The following is a 17,684-nucleotide window of genomic DNA, read 5'->3' as shown; positions in this document are numbered from 1 at the left end:
AACTACCTGAAAACAAGCGTTGCTGTTTTTCATTTGAAACGGAATTCATAATCTGGACTCCGCACAAAAAAAAGAAAAAAAGAAAAAAAAGAAAAACAGGTCATTTTCACCTTTCACTCAACGGTATTTAGTAATGTCGCGCACCAAAATACGATTTCGTGAAAAATTCCTTCTTCCACCGTTAGCGAAGAGGCGATCTGCTCTTAGGAATCAGGATCGGCTCAGCATCGTGTAATCTCCTAAAATCGATGCACAGTTGATTATGACTTCTGTCCGGTCGCGTACACTCGGCATGGTCGTCTGTCATCGGACTCGATGAAAATAACGTTTGAAAAACTTGCATACACATACATCGAGTATCACGAAAGCCCAAATGAGAACTGATAATGATATCATTCCGTGCACTGGGGGTTAGCCATGAGCGTGTTGTGAGGGGGATTCTGTTTTAGAATGGTAGGCTCACGGTGGCTAAGCCTCCAAACCAAAAACGCTGGTGTGAAAAATAAAAAAATAACAAGAGAGAGAGGATGAGCTCTAGGTAACTCAGAGAAGCGTTTTGCGTACCAATAAAAAGAAACGGTAAAGGAGAGGAGAAAAAAAAAACAAACGAAAAAGAAAGACCGAATTGTTCCGAAATTGAAAACAAACCTGCAATAAGTGGACTATGCCACCATCCAGTAGGATGACACCCGGACACGTGAAATTGTCCGGAATCCCTTTTGTTACTTTTTCCTCAATACGGAACACCATACATTCTAACAAGAAAAAAAAAAGTTTGGTGACACAACACAACGATGACAACGAAACTGTCACTCAGTCTTATCATCGCTACCAGCTTCCGCATCCTACCGAGCACAGTTATCCTGCCATCGGACACCGTGACAACCGACTGACTGTGCTTTGTGAAAAGTTGGTCGAACTTTGTTAAGATGGCGCGCGCAAAGCACACGACGTGCAGCGCGACAGCTTCCGATTTGAATGCGCTCCTCGAAGCGTGCTGCTAGGAGGAGGGACATCGCCTCGGGGGAAGGTCGAGGGCTGAGCATCCTCCTCATCCGCCTTACGCGCTCAGGAGAGAGGGGACCGATGGAACCCGCATCGCCTCTCCAGTAGAGAATCGTGTTCCCTCGGAGGAGGCACGCTGGCCGATCGCTGCTCTCGCGTCGCATTCCACTTGTGTAGAATGACAGCGTGCTGAGTCTTGGCGTCTTTCGTTGCAAGACCACAAGTTGGCCAACTCTCTCTTGTGAGAGCAGTTCATTCATCTGCGGCTATTATACGACAGCCCAAACGGCGACCCATCCAGCGGCACGTTGCTGGGACACCTGCGACGGCAACGAAGTGACAACTGTGGCACAGTCGCGGAATTAGTGTGTTGCTCGTGTCCACTGTTGAGTCGCGCGTTGTGTGGGAAGACACGCGTGTGCGCTTGAAGGCTTCGAAGGAACCGACTTGCAGATAGGACGTGGCTGGCGTACGTCGCTCAGCCCTCCGAGGGTTGCTGAGCAGGAAAGCGTAGATTTCTGTGCGACACGGCGACCGGCAGCATCATAGATCCCGGCGAAACGCTAGACCTGTCGCCGGCCAGCGGGACGGCCAGCATTGGTGGCCGCAAGAGAGACGTCAACGGCGTCGCGGCCATGGCAGCCACAAGGTCTGCCCACCAGCTGTCGCCGGGTGCGAGCCCTGTCTACGCCGGACGCTTCTCCATTGCAAGGTCAGCAGGCCACTGGCTATCGGTGGAAAACTTTTGTTTTTTTGTTGTTGGAAGATCTCTCCGCACAGATACTAGTGGAAAGCCTCAAACTCATTGGAACCTTCATCCCCGTCCAATCGGGCATAAAGAGTTCTAAGATACGGGGTTTGCCATGCATGTCATGACATAGTGCCAGAGCATTTTCTTTTGTCTTTTTTTGTTTGTTTCTTGGGGTGTTTACACCAGACGTGCATTGGAAATACTTGCCAAGAAATATTAATATTTGCGTAGAAATATTAGAAATCCAAAGAGGAGAGTGAACGAATAGGATTACACACAAAAAGGTTCCGTTGGTTGGTTCTTTGCTTCTCACCAGGTATGAGTTACCAGTCAAAGAGTGTGGACTTACTACCCTTTCATTCTTAACCGTTCCGAACTATTACCAACTGCAAGAACTAGCTGTTGCTTGCACTTAACTGCTCTGCTAACTGCTTTCCCTCGCAATATAGATCTTCAAATTTCTGTAAGATTTGATTTGATTTGATTTGAGTTGTAAAAGAAAAAAATGGAGATGTTAGTCCCGAGCCACTCGGGACTGGAAATTTCTGTAAGAAATACGTGCTCGACGGTTCATTACATTTATTATGGCCTAAATCACTTCGTCATACTATTGGTTTGTCATTTGTTTCGATCATGCTTTCTTCGCTGCGCTTCAACTGATAGATAACAAAGCCGAGAAACTCAGACTGTCGAAAACCCTTTGACATGACGCACGTTGTGCTGTGGATGCATTTGACACCCTGTCCCTTCGGTGAAACATTCTTCACCAGAGGGGGGGTGTCGAGGTAGCTTGCCGTTGTTGGCCGCACTCGAGTGGGCATCGTCACGACTACCAGAACTTCACCACATGACACTCTATGCGCCAACCATTGCCACGAATGATAGGGTTATCGCTTCTGATTCGAGGAGAGAGGTGGGCGTACACCTTTTTATGGCAACTATCATACATATACCGAAATTGCCACAAAAAGGCGTACGCCCGCTTTCCTTTCGTATCAGAAGCGATAACCCTATCATTTGTGTCAATGGTTGGCGCACAGCGTGCTATGCGGTGAAGTTATGTGTTTAGAGTGTAACATTTGCCTAGCGTACAAATACACGCGGTCTCCATCGAGCGGGCTTGTAACTCTGGTCATTCATAACGGTGAAGGAATCTCCTCTTGTTGCCGACTCTTGTACAGTACTGGAGCATGACAACTAAAAGTCGAGCTCCAGGGGATGAACTTTGAGGTGCGTCTATAATATGATACACGTCATACATTTATCTGGGCGTACATGCGGTTCTGTTACGATTTTGCGGATAACTTTAATCCGAACACTGTGACGTCGGTCGTGGTCATCGTTGTTCCGCGACGTAAATTCGATATTAAAAGTCCAATTGCAGAAACAGATGGCTACTTGATCTTCTGCTCGACCTGCTAAACGTGGACTGTCTCCGACTGTTGCATACGCCTTTCTGCTCTCTTTCTGCTTTCATTCTCTGCTTCCTGCTGTACTTTACATTCTGAGGATCGACACATTTACACCTGTCATCACTTTCGTCCTAATCTCTTTCCTCTGTTGTGCGAAATTTCAGTGCGGTTTCTAAACTGCGGCTCGTTCTTTTTTTTTTTTTTCGTCATTATTTCTTTCCGTACAACTACACACCCATTTTTCATAGCAGAATGAAATGTGCCTCCTGATGGACAACACTAGTCAACACACTGGACAGCATTAGTGAAACATTTCGATCACAAGCACACTTCAAAGGGGCATTCCATCGCAAGGGTATTCACTAGCTAAGTTGTGTCTGATTCACTTCCATCATCGTTTGCCACCATATACACATCCTTTGAGAGATATTTGCCTTATCTCTGCTCTTTATTTGTTATCTACGTCCTACGTACTAATTTACATTGTACATCTATGAACTGCATCGTTATTTTGCTATATTCATTACTGCCTATTTTGTATACCCACATTAAATTTATTATTCACGCACATTGTTAATCGGGAGGCCACAATTCTACTTCGCTAATGGGTCTCCCAGTCAATTTAACACTTACAATAACCTATATAAAATCGAATTGAATTGCATTGAGTTGAACCTACATACGACGAAATGGTGCCGCGCATTTGGAGCGCCTAGTCTAATTTTCGGAGGATTTAAATTTGGTATCTTTCTTGGGATATGCCGTCGAAAAAAAAAAAACATCTTCGCCATTTTCATGGTCAAAACAGCCCGTCGTTGTAAGAAAGAGGTGTGGTGCCTCCCTTTGAATGTGTAGCAGACCTTTACTCCCGGAAAGCAATTGTTAGATCTTTAAAAAAAAAAAACAGAACAAAAAAACGATAAAGGTCACGAGCTCTCCTGATACCTCGTCGTCGTCCAGTAGGCTACAAATGCTTTTCCACAGCACTGGCATGCGAACAGGGAATGGCACTGTGATTGCATTGAATGCAGCCTCGGCGTCATTGAGGATTAAGCGCATTCGATCCCGTAAATGGGTTAACTGCCACGCGCAGGGGGATGCCTTTCAGAGCCAGGACAATTACATTTGCTAACCAAGGTGGGAATCCTCCAAAAACACGACACACCAGTGCCGTCCAAACAGCTGAATGGAGCACAAAGCTCGCCTTTTTGGAGTGCCACACTCGGAATTAAGTTCCTAGTAAATGAATTGTTTTCATCAATGAATTCGCCTTGTCACCACAAAGTAAATTGCACGTGAAGGACAGAGAAATAAAGAAGGATACTCTGGTATCGCAGCTGTAGACTGCATTCCACATTCTGAAGGCGGAACTTCATCATGTAACACTATCTGGGATAATAAATGTGTTAGAATGACAGTTGTTATCCCTCCTGATTTGTCGAGAAAACGGGGCGTACGCCTTTCTAGGTTTTACTCTTTACTGATGATGATCAAGCCGTTTGCTGTTGATTATCCCGACTTACTTTACCAAGATTCCCGTCGTACACTCTAAAAACAGAACTTCACCGCATAGCACGCTGTGCGCCAAACATGGCCACATCGCTTCCGACTCGAAGAGAGAGGGGGGCGTACGCCTTGGTGTCAATTATATATCCAAATTGCCACAAAAAGGCGTACGCCCCCTCTTTCTTTGAATAAGAAGCGATAACCCTATCATTTTTGACAATGGTTGACCGCGTGCTATGCGGTCAAGTTCTGTTTTTTAGAGTGTAACCCAAAAACTGTAAAAAACAAACAAACAAATCTTCAAAAGCAGAGTAAAGGCAGGAGTGTGTGAGCTTTCACTCTTTATTTTCACTTTTTCTGTACACTCTTAAAAATGAGTTTCACCACATGGCACTCTCCTAGGCAACAAAATAACATGGTACAACAACATGGGTACAAAATAGGCTCCGCCTCCCGTTTTCAACAAATCAGGCGCGAGAACGTTGTCATGCGGGATGATGGTTGGCTAGGAGCATGCTCTGTGGTGAAACTCATTTTTAAGAGTGTAGTGTTTTCGCTTGCACTGACTACACCCCATGTACGGCTGCACAGTATGAAAGACAGCTTCACTGCGCAACACGCTCTTAGCTAACCATAATTCATAACTATATCGTTGTCTTTCCTTATTGGTCGGAAATAGGAGGCTTACGCCTTTTTGTGACACTTTGCATTTGTGTTAGTGGTCATAGAATCACGTGCACTCTTAAAAATGAACTTCACCGCGTAGCACGCTCCTAGCCAACCGTTATCTCGAATGATATCGTTATCTGCCCTGATTTGTTGAAAACGGGGGCGTACGCCATTTCTGTGACACTTATGCTGTTCATAATTGTCACAGAAAAGGCGTACGCCCCCTGTTCTCAACAAATCAGGGCAGATAACGATATCACTCGAGATAATGGTTGGCTAGGAGTGTGTTATGCGGTGAAGTTCATTTTTAAGAGTGTGCTTCCCGCTCGCTCCTCAAATCAGAAGTGATAACGGTATGATTCAGCGCAGTGGTTGGCCTTCGGCGTGTTATGCGACGAAGTTCTGGTTTCAGTACTGACCCCTACTTATGTTGCATAAAGGCGCCCCACGAATCCCGACGTTGACCCATCCATTCATCACTTTTCAACCTCCATCCTTTCTTATCATCACCTCATCTCATATCGGCTACGGTCGTGACGCTGTACACACGAGGCAGGCCAACAACGGCAAGTTGGTCCCACCATGACTATCACCATCACGTCAGATTTTAGAGCGTACACTCTTAAAAATGAACTTCACCGCATAGCACGCTCCTAGCCAACCATCATTTCGAATGATATCGTTATCTGCCCTGATTTGTTGAAAACGGGAGGTGTACGCCTTTTCTGTGGCACTTATGCTGTTCATAATTGTCACAGAAAAGGCGTCCGCCTCCCGTTTTCAACAAATCGGGGCAGATAACAATATCCAGAGTTCGAGGTAACTCGTTACTGTAACTACGCTCTTAAAAATGAACTTCACCGCATAGCACGCTCCCAGCCAACCGTCATCTCAAATGATATCGTTATCTGCCCTGATTTGATGGAAACGGGGGGCGTACGCCTTTTTTGTGACACTTATGCTGTTCATAATTGTCACAGAAAAGGCGTACGCCTCCCGTTTTCAACAAATCAGGGCAGATAACGATATCATTTGAGATGATGGTTGGCTCGGAGCGTGCTATGCGGTGAAGTTCATTTTTAAGAGTGTAAGTTCCTTTTTTTGGTAACTTGTAACTTAACTCGGTACTTTTGCGCCGTGGTAACTTTCAGAGGAACTCGTTCCTTTTTCAGGCAACTTTGCCAAAGTAACTTAAGTTCAGTTCCAAGTTACTTTTAACTCGCTTTTCACTGACGTCCACATATTTTCTTGCTTTCTCTCCAGTTCCTTCATGGCATTTTTTGCCATAAAACGTGATGTTCGATCAACGACAGTACTTTATTCAGGAAGTAAGATCCGCTGCCATTGAAATGAAGCTGAACCATTGTGCGCCCACAGGGAGTAAGAGGCAAAGCGTTCGAATAGACCTCTACCAGAGAAACGTCATCATGACATTGGTAGACAGACTGAAACCGAAACAAATCTGAAGGAGAGGGCTGGGTTCCACGAACGGGCGCTTGTTCGCTGCCTCCCATTGAAAGAAAAGTAGGGCCGAAGGTCGCGTCCATTTAAGGGACCATATCTTATTCCCCCCAAGACCGTGGCTTTCGGGCGCACCCTTGTTCACCTCTAGCTTCGAGCGTAGTTCAATTCCACCAAATTTTGGCGCTGTCGAACACTATGACGTCATTTGTTTACAAACAGGGGGAGGTCTATTGTTGGACATAAACGAAAACGATCTAAGCGTGTTGCAGTCCTCCCTTTCATTTTCTCTTTTTCTTTTTTTCTACCAATAAATCCCCCCACCCTCTCTGCAGGCAACTCAAGGTCTAACTCAACTGCTCACGCGCGCTGCACCTGCATAATGCTATTTTGTGTCCGAAGTAATTTGGAAGTAACTCGTTCTTTTTTTTAAGTAACTCAGTAACTCCGAGTTGGCTGAAGAACTTCGTTATTAACTTAGTTACATTTTGCACACGGTAACTTAACTTGTAACGAGTTCTTTTTGACGGGTAACTTCTCAATCTATGACAATATCATTCGAGATGATGGTTGGCTAGGAGCGTGCTATGCGGTGAAGTTCATTTTTAAGCCCAAGCCCTTTCAACATCACCACCACCACCACCATCATTTTTAAGAGTGTATTAAAATAACGTCGGCCCAGAAAACGCAACTGAGGCAACTGACCTCTGCACAGCGTCGATCAGGGGCTCCCAACCTGGATGTCACGACATTGCTCATACACTCTTAAAACAGAACTTCACCGCATAGCACGCTCCCAGCCAACCATTGCAACGAATGATAGGGTTATCGCTTCTGATTCGAAGAGAGAAGGGGGCGTACGCCTTTCTGTTTCAATTTGTATACATGATAATTGACACAAAAAGGCGTCCGCCTCCATGTCTCCTCGAATCAGAAGCGATAACACTATAATTCGTGGCAATGCGGTGAAGTTCAGTTTTTGTTTGAGAAAATTTATTAGACGACTCATACTATAGAGCACACTACGAGTACTAATACTAATATTAATACACACTAATACACTAGTTGGAATTAGTTATAATGCACAAGATACAATGTATATATGGTTGCATGACTATGGGACTGTACATATATGACTACACAACTGTGACTATATACACATGACGACATGGTAGTTCAGTTTTTAGAGTGCATCCCGACTCCCGAGTGACAACGTTCTCTCTCTCTTGATTTGAGTAAAACAGGGGGCGTACGCCATTTTTGTGGCAATTATGAACTGCACAATGCCACGAAAATGGCGTACGCCCCCCGTTTTCAGCAAATCAGGAGAAAGATACGATGTCACTCGGGATGAGGGTTGGCTAGGAGCATGCTATGTGGTGAAGTTATTTTGAACAGTGTAGTGCTCCGCGTGTTCCACACTCTTAGAAGGGAACTTCACCGCATTCGCACGCTCCTAGAGACCTAGCCAGTCATCATCCCGAATAACATCGTTCTCTCCCCTCATATGTTGAAAACGGGAGGCGTACGCTTTTTGTGACGCGTATGCAGTTATGTTAATTGTCACAAAAGGTGCGTACGCCCTGCATTTCCCACAGATCAAAAGTGATAACGGTATCATGGTATGCAATGGTTTGCGTTCAGCGTGTTATGTGGTGAAGTTCTGTTTCGAGAGTGTTGCGAACAAGGAACCCTTCTTGTTACAATCAGGGATCGGAACCGGTATTTTTTTCGGTCCGGTTCGGGTTCCGGTTCAGGCATATTGGTTCGGTTCGGGTTTAGCTCCGCTGAACCGAAATTATCAGCTTGAACCGGTTCAGGTATATCGGTTCGGTTCGGGTTCGGCTCAGGGAGAACCCCCCCCCCCCGCCTCCTCCACCCCCGCACATACACAGACAAAAAAAAAAAAAAAATCTGTCAGCGGTCGGGGCATTTACAGGGATTGGAACAGTTACTTTTTTCGGCCTCGGTTTAACCGGTCCACGGGCAGTAATTTTGCTACATGCAAGCAAGCTTACGCTCACCGTACACGATTGTAAGAGAAAGGTGTGAGATAACCGTTTCAGGTGAGCAAAAAAAAAGGTCGGTCAGTAGTACAATTAATTCACCTCTGAACCAATTCCCGAACCGGTAACCGTATCAATTTTTTTTGGTTCAGTTCCGGTTCGGCTCAGGACAAGCAAAAAAACTGTTCGGGTTCGGTTCGGTTCGGGTTCGTCAGAAAATAACGTTTTTTTCGGGTTTTCGGTTCGGGTTCAGTTCCGGTTCCGATCCCTGGTTACAATACGATTATTCGGAACATCCGTATTTACAACAGCAATTGCCTTTTTTTTTCTTTACCACATCACCATCACAAGAGCAATGGAGAAAATAGTTTTCAGAATATTATACAGAGCACGCGCGAGTTGCAGGATGCAAGTAAGAGGTTGACGTATAAGTATAGCATAATGATTGTCCCGACCTATAGTGCCCCAACGACTGTTCTTATTTGGTTGCGACACAATAAGCCCATCTACGACACCCGTCCACGATGTTTACAGGTGACCCATAAAGTTATCCTTTCCAAGCCCGCACGTATCTACGCGTTCTTCTTATGCAAGTCCTTTCTACATACCCTTTCTGAGTCGCAGGGATCCGGGTCTGTTCTCAAATTGACCAGGGTTATTGAAAGCAGGAAAGCATTGGGAACGTCTGCTCTGTAGAGCCAATGCACCCTGCACCTGGAATAAATTGTTCCCATTTCCACGCTCTACCGTCACCGGATGTCAAGCCTGATGTCAAAGGTTACCCCGTCACCCGTAACGGCGGAAGTCCGGAGCAATATCGAAAAAGTGTGACGAACAGCTTTGTTTAATTGAGCAATAGAACTACTTGTCCCATTGCCAGCGTCCGCGGAAGACTTCGGCCGGAAGATTGGCTAGGTCTCAAAGAAGCCCCACTTAGCAGCACCACTGACGCCTTCTGATTACGGGCTTTAGTAGGCCTGAAATTGTTGGTCTGTTATTAATTACGACCGATCACTCTACTGGAGCACATCAACCGGATTTCCTTACTGCATGTGGAATCATATAGATATACGCTGTTGTTGTTGTTATTCGGGTGATAGGGTGTGATTTATGCCATGTTTTCAACATACAGCTACTGTACTGCCACGCGGTTCAGGAAGGATTACTCGCTGTGCTGGAAACCATTTTATGCACAAGGGTAGAAAATTCAGCGAACCGCTAAGGAAATTTTAAGGGTATTAGTGCTAGTGGTGTGCAATGGCATAAAAAGGTATGCGAAAAGATGTAAACGATATTAAGGATATTGTATTAAGGATAATGTAAGTGGTCACTTCCAGAATGTAGGGATCGGTAAATGGATCTCAGTTGTTAATTTATTGCATTACAGATTACCCAATATTGTTGTCACCTTCATAACATGAAGCATTGTTATGCAGCGAGAGTCAGGAGCAATGACGCAAAAAGAATTGTCGTAATACACCTCATGGAGATGCTGTCCTTCGTTTTTATGTGGTTCTGAATTATATGCAATCATTTAGGGCTAAGTATAAAGACTTTACTAACACATTGGATGGCTGGGAAAAGTGTCTTGACGCGGTCATTTCGTAAGATGCCCTTCTGAATGTAGCCTCTCTATTCCTATGATCGGAAGAAGGCAGTCAGTCAATTGTGTCATCTTTCTTTCACGCGTGCCCCACTTCATTTTCTTCTCTCTTTCTTTCTTAGGAACGAAGCGCACGAGCTTCTACCATGATATACCGCAATTTGTAATCGATTTGCAGGACTCTGCATACGACTGTAACAAGTACAATACTTCACTAAAAAAAATGAAAGAGAGAAAGAAACACGTAAATCCCGAGAATTAGAAAGGATGCAATTTAAAAATTTTAAAACAAGGTGACATCTCACCAAAAATTATTGCAGCGCTTTTCTTGTTTATTTGGTGCAACCATTCTCATCAATGGTGATTTTTTGAACGCTCGATTGATGTAAAAGTTGATTAAAATTAAATTAAATTGATGTAAAAGTCTTCGGTGATTCGTGCACAATTCTTGTCGGTTTCCCTATGAATATACGGTTCACGCGATCAGAAAATCTACGCTCAGGGCCAACCATCATTACGAATATCCTATCCAATCTGCCGATTTCTCCAAAACACAGACACAAGACACGTACTGCTTTTTCGGACACTTTGCACTTTGGATATATGTCACAAAAAGGCGTATGTCTCAACAAACCAGACGGCAGGTATAATTCTGAGTGACGGTCGGCTCTAGGCGTAATATGTCGGTGCTGTTAATAATGTGTGTTCTTCTGGTAGTCCGGAGTTGGGAGTTTTCTGGCGCAAGGATATCGATTCTGGTAGATTCGATCATCAAGCAACCAACTACTATAACTACGAGTAGTACCAACCTGCATTCGTAGTTTGTGTGGACCTCCCCTTAGAAAGAACCCGTACATCCCGCGTAACTTAGCACCCTGTATAACACACCAATAATATTCATTTATTACGGGGCATCTCGCCTGGGCTGTCTATATCACGAAGAACCAGCATTCTTCTTTTCATTAACATATAAGGGGACTCGTGGACATCTTGCGCGGAAATTCCCAGTGACTTTGATTAGAACGGAACAAAATATTCATGCAAAGAGCGACACACTCACTCGTTGCAATAGTAGCTACGAACGACAACGCGTCAGGGCAAAAAAAAAAAAAAAAAAAAAAAAAAGTGCAACATATTGATAGCCCCTGCGGGCAAACGTGCTCCTGCCCTCTCAAAAGTTTACTACTGTCGGTCATTGTCATACGTACAGCATACCCGGAGCTCCCGCTGCGAAGACCTGCATGCCACTTTCTTTGTCTTCAAACCAGCTGTAGATAATAGCTTTCCAATTTGAAATACAATCGAGAACAAAGGGCCAGAAACAAAGACAACATATGTTGAGCCACTGACGCGTCGGCGAACTTCATTTGAATGTCAGTGATAGTATGCGATATGAATACCCGGGGTGTAAAATTTGAGTGAATCGCAACACAGTGCACGAAATAGCTTCTGGACATTCCGTACGTCAAAATGTCATATCCCGGATTCCCTGACCAGCGGCGGGGCTGAGTGAACAGGAGTGGAGGCGGGATGGGATGGGATTGGATTGGAGTGGATTGGATTGGACTGAAAAGAAAAATAATAGAGATTGTTGTTCCACGAATGGGTACAACAGCGTGGTTCGTATGTTCTCCTGCGTTATTCGGCACGCTTTTTTGAAGAATGCGTGTGCAGTTTCCTCTGAAATCGGCCCAGGACACATGACGCTATAATCCTGTGTCCTCCACCTTTCCTGCTGTCCTATCAACATCTGTGTTTCCATACCGCTTACAGAAACTGCGGTGCTAACACGTACATTTTATTATTTTCTCACAATGCGTTTCTTTTCGATCCATTCCAATCCAACAGACAGACAGACGAAAGAGGCCCGCATTTACAGAATAAGTTGTTCGTGCCCTAGTTGTACTTTAGCATTTCCTCTGTTTGTGGTCCACTCAGTTTCTCCTATACGATGTCATGCAACTGCATCCCCCATCCCGCTGCATTGTGGCAAATTCTGTGCGGGAAAGACAGGAAGATGCGGGATGTTTAAGCCCCTTCTCTATTAACCTGTTTTTTTTCTTTATTTCGTGTTAGTGCCGCGAAGCAACTGTGGCTATGAGCGGCGTACAGACGTGGACAGACGGAGAGAGGACAGCAGGAAGGAGTGGGGTACAGGGGGATTAATCCGCTGTCGTCTCAAGTTCAAACCTTAAAAAAGTAATTAAAGTATCATTTCTAGATAATGGCTGTCTGAAAAGATGATGTCATATACAACAACAACAAATAAATCATGACTATGGCCTGGGGTGATTCACCGCTTGAGAACAGTACACTACCCCATTGCACGCGAAACATGAGATGTGAGATATGAAAATAAAGTTATGTGCAAGTACAACTCATACGCTGTTGATAGGCCCACTGTATCCTTCTTTCTTCCGTATTGTATAGCGCAGCGAAGACGACGAAGACAGGCGCTAAGCCAAGCGCCTGCCTTCTTCGTTTCCCTGTGTGTCCCTGTCTTCACTGCGCTATACAATACAGATATTTCGCTATACCAACTAGCCCAATCATTAACCCTTCTTTCTTGTCCTGACAACCGTGGCTGCGATATTGGCACCCTGCTATTGAGATCCTAAATGCTGGCAGCAGCAACAGCTCGAGTATGGCGGTCACGCTCTCCCCGAGCTCCGCAATTCCGATGGCCCATGGCCAGGTTTTCCAGCCCTCTGTTTCTAATTCCCGTCCTATTATTTCCACTGACTCTGTGCAACCCTCTGACGACTACAAAATTATCCTCCCTCGGTTCTCCTCCTCTGTGGACTTCAGTCTCTGCTCCGTTCTCCATGCCGATGTCACCGGTAGGCCGTACACTGTGACGGACTTCAAGCTCGCTCTTCGGCCCCTTCTCCAATTCTCTGACGTAGAAGATCTGGGTCAGTACCACTACAACCACGTCTGGCTCTTGCAGTTTAGAACCCCTGCAGCGAAAACAAGCTTCTTGTCTCACCGTGCGCTCACAGTTAAGGGCAAGAAGTGTGTCGTATTAGAGGCCACGAATCCTGTTCTTCATTTGCGATTGAACTGGGTTCCTACTGCTGTAAAGGAGCACGATATACGAGCAGCATTTGTGAACTACGGCCACGTCGAGGAGACAGCTAAGATCACCTGGTCCGATCCTGAGTTGGGGAACGTTGGTTCTCTTTCCCGAACTGTAAAGCTCCGCCTGAAGAGAGATATCACGCCTGAGGACGTACCCTATCTAATCAATATCCGTGGTAGTCAAGTGTTAGTCCTGTGCAAAGATCGGCCTCAACTTTGTCTGCGGGGCAAACGCCTGGGACATATTCGTCGGGACTGCCGCGTTCTCCAATGCAGCACTTGTCGACGGTTTGGACATGAAGCCACCTTTTGTCCTCGGTCTTATGCGGCTGCTGTAGCTGTTCAGGATCAAGAGACGGAGCTAATGTACCACTGTGCTGATGAGGATGTGGAGGTGGTGAATGAACACCCCAGTGCCAGTGTACCATGTGCGCCGGCGGCTCTACACCCCGAGTGCAGTCCTCCGAATCTTCCCGCACCAGAAACCGGGAGAACTGTGAATGCTGATGCTGGTGATCTGAACATTCCACGGGAACCAGGGACCCAAGCGGTATCTTTGGTTCCTGCTCCATGCGCCGGCAAGGTTGAGTGCATGAGTTCATCCTCGTCGGCGGACACTATGGACCACCGTGACGGCTCTTCGAAGCGGAAGCCATCGACGTCACCGGCTGGGATCGTCGTCAAAGCGTTAAGGCATGATCCCCCAAGCGACCCCTTGGAGCGCTCGAGTGACACCCTTATTAATGAAGAGCTGACGTCTGCGGGCGACATGGGTTCGTCCGACATTGCGGACGGAAATGCTGCTCAGTGGATGCTGGTGTCGCCTCGAAGAGGCCGCAGGCAACGACATAGCTCGTTATAACGCTACCTCCACACCGGCCATACTTCCCCCCCCCCTTCTCTCTTCTGTCTTCTTCTCCCTACCTGCTACTGTTCCTTCCTTACTGATTGTGTGGGCACGGACTGTTTGAGAATGTTAAGCGAACAGTGCATGAGCTAGCTTAGCTGCAGTGGAGTACAAGTCAACTACCATCTTTCAGTGGAATTCGAGGGGTTTGCAGTCTAAGCTCCCCGATTTCCGCCAGTTCGTGAGGCGGCACAAGTTCCCCTTGATAAGCATCTGCGGATATCACGGATATCCTGCATCTCCGAATGCAGGTATCCGAGACTTTTCGCTTATCTGGCTATACAACGTACGTCTCCAAGGCCGGTGAAGGCAAAAGCTCTGCAGCCCTTTTCGTTCACTCTGACATACCCGTCATACATAGACCCTTGCCTACGAATGGCAGAGGAGAGTGCGTCAGCTGCACAGTCCATTTGGACTCTATGGACGTCACTGTTCTGTCTCTCTACTTGCCGCCGGCGTCAGCCTTCAACACAGACAGTCTCGAAGAAATACTTCACTCTCTTCCTCCTCCCTTCGTGCTCTGCGGGGTCTTTAATGCCCACAACGTTATTTGGGGAAGTACGCGCTCTGATGCGAGGGGCCGGCAGTTAGCGTCTCTGTTTGCGCGTTTGGATCTGTGCCTCCTCAATGATGGGTCACCAACCTTCATTCAGGCAATGCGCCTGTCTTCGTGCTTGGACCTTACGGCAGTGTTTGGGACCTCACGGCAGTGTCTTCATCTATAGCGCGGCGCTTCTCGTGGCAAATTGGTGCCGAACTCCTTGGCAGCGATCACCTCCCTGTGCTGATTAATATTCGTGGTGCGCAGCGCTCTCCGCTTACACGCTGCATCAAGAGCTCCGACTGGAACGCCTATCGGTCCACACTTGAGTCGGCCTTCAGAGACCAGCAGCTGGAGCATCTGACTTCTGCTGAAGTCGTAACCGATGCGATGACTCTCACCACAACGGCGCGCCGTGTCCCCATCGCCTTCTCAGCTATTGATGCAGAGTATGAACGGTTGCGTGCTATTCGTCGTCGGGGCTGAACGGAAAGCTCGTCGTTCCGGTCTCCCGTATCACATCGCTGAAGCACGACGCATTCAGAAGGCCATACAGAGACACCTGGCCACCCTTGCAAGAAATCGCTGGCGGCGCTTTGCGAGCTCTTTGTCTCCGCGGACGCCACTTTCCAGAATATGGAGCATACTCAGGGCACTCTCCACACCTGTTGCTCAACGGCGCCCTTTTCAAGCACTCGCGCTAGCAACCGCACGTTCGGAAATCGACGTTGCAAACGAATACTGTGCCCGTCGAACGACAGCTTCGATGTCGCAGGGATCGTCAGCTCGTGCCATTAAGGTCGTCCTGGAATCCTCGCAGGAGCAATGTCTGGATGTTTCGTTCTGCTTCATGGAGTTGGAGGCTGCCCTAAGGAAATCACCCCCTCACACTTCTCCTGGGCCTGACTGTATTACGTACAAGGCCCTCCAAAATCTACCCCTCCATGGCCGACCCGCCCTCCTTAGGCTCTACAATAATTGTTGGCGGGATGGTGTTTTCCCAGCAGAATGGAAGAATGCAATGATAGGGCCGCTCCTGAAGCCAGGCAAGTCTCTACACGCCATTGATGCCTTTCGCCCAATCGCCCTCACCAGCTGTGTCAGGAAGGTTATGGAACGCATGATATCCGCACGATTGAACTGGTATTTTGAGAGCACCCTATTCTTTCCTTAAACTATGGCTGGTTTCCAGCAGGCGCGGTCCGCGATTGACAATGTCATCGACCTTGTCTCCTCCATTCAGCAAGCAGAGTTTGATGGGCTCCTAACGGCCGCTGTCTTTCTCGATGTAGCGAAAGCATACGACAGTGTTCTCCATAATGTTGTTGTCGCATCGCTTCAAGAAGCTGGTATGGCCGGCTGTACTCTTGCCTAGTTGCAAGACTTCCTCTCTGACAGGTCTCTGTTCGTGCGCACAGCAGATGGTGACAGTGCCAACTACTCTGTGCATCGTGGAGTTCCACAGGGGAGCGTCCTCAGCCCGCTTCTCTTTAATATCATCCTGGCGCACCTTCCTTCTCTTTTGCTAGAGCATACCGATATCACGATCTATGCTGATGACATTTGCATATCGACCTCTGCAGCGCGCCCTGATGCCATCCAACATCGTCTGCAACATGCCTTAGACCTTATTGGGGCGTACCTTACTGACCGTGGGTTGTCTGTCTCGCCGGCTAAGACAGTAGCTATGGCATTCACGCGCCGCTCCTTCACCAAATACCCCCTACTACTAGCTGGCTCTAGGCTGAACTACGTCTCGCATCATCGGTACCTAGGCATAACCATTGATAGGGGACTGACATGGTCGCGGCAGATCAACTCCCTCTCTGCTAGCGCCCGCATCTACTGTAATGTGCTCCGGCACCTTTGTGGATCCGCATGGGGCCCGTCCTGTGCAGACCTCCATCGTGTCCACTGCTCCCGGTTGCTTGGTGTTATGCGCTATAGCCTGCCTGTCCTCTATGGCATCTCCAACACTCACGAGCGGGAGTTGCTCAGTATTCAAGCCAGAAGCCTCCGTCTCTGTTTGGGAGTGCCAAAGACAACGGAAACCTTCTCTGTCTTGGCGGAGGCACGCGAACCATCGGTGCTTATTCTTCACGATAGCGTCGCCTTACACGCGTACACACGCTATCTTGCCCGCCATCCAGCCCATAACCTCTGTGACATTGCGCAACGTTATCCCGCATCTGCATTCGGTCAAGCTATTTGCCGTTTACGAAGCAACATCCCCTCAACATCAACCTCGGCGCGGCCCTCCTATGCGCCACCCATGTGGACGCTTCACTATCCTACTGTACAAACGTCAATTCCGGGCCTTAGGAAAAAGAAGGTTGTGCCAACAGCTGTGGCCTGCCAACTGACCTTGCACCACATCTACAGTCACCACCGGCATCGAACCCAAGTATACCCCGATGCGTCAGTTTCTCTAGTTGGGTCGTCTGCTGCCTTCTGCATCCCAGAGGATGAAGCTGAGCACGGCTTCAAGCTCCCTCTTATGTCATCTGCTGAGGCCGAGGCATTCGCACTACTGGCCGCTTTGAGACATGTCTCCTAGTTGGCGCCCAGGGCCTGGACGATCCTCACCGACAGTAAAGTGGCTCTGGAGGTGCTGGCCTCTTACTCTGCTGCAGTCATCAGTGACACCTACACCACGATCATCGCCCTGCACTCTTGACTTGTATCCCTGAGACACGGCGTGGTGTTCCAATGGATTCCGAGCCATGTCGGAATTTCAGGCAA

General features: G+C 47.3%; 1 protein-coding gene across 2 annotated transcripts in view; it reads left to right on the top strand.

Moving 5' to 3' along the window:
- Positions 1–1,139: 1,139 nt before the first annotated feature.
- The window catches only part of LOC135398453 (BTB/POZ domain-containing protein Tiwaz-like), a 68,053-nt gene continuing 51,508 nt past the window's right edge, over positions 1,140–17,684 (top strand). For both annotated transcript variants that reach the window (XM_064629861.1, XM_064629855.1), the window contains exon 1: positions 1,140–1,717. In XM_064629861.1, the coding sequence (XP_064485931.1) occupies positions 1,641–1,717 (77 nt within the window). In that variant the 5' untranslated portion in view covers positions 1,140–1,640. The remainder of the gene's footprint in view (positions 1,718–17,684) is intronic.

Source organism: Ornithodoros turicata, chromosome 1 (genome assembly GCF_037126465.1).
Source record: "Ornithodoros turicata isolate Travis chromosome 1, ASM3712646v1, whole genome shotgun sequence".
Taxonomy (NCBI): Eukaryota; Metazoa; Arthropoda; class Arachnida; order Ixodida; family Argasidae; genus Ornithodoros; species Ornithodoros turicata.
This window is presented reverse-complemented; position numbering and strand designations above follow the sequence as displayed.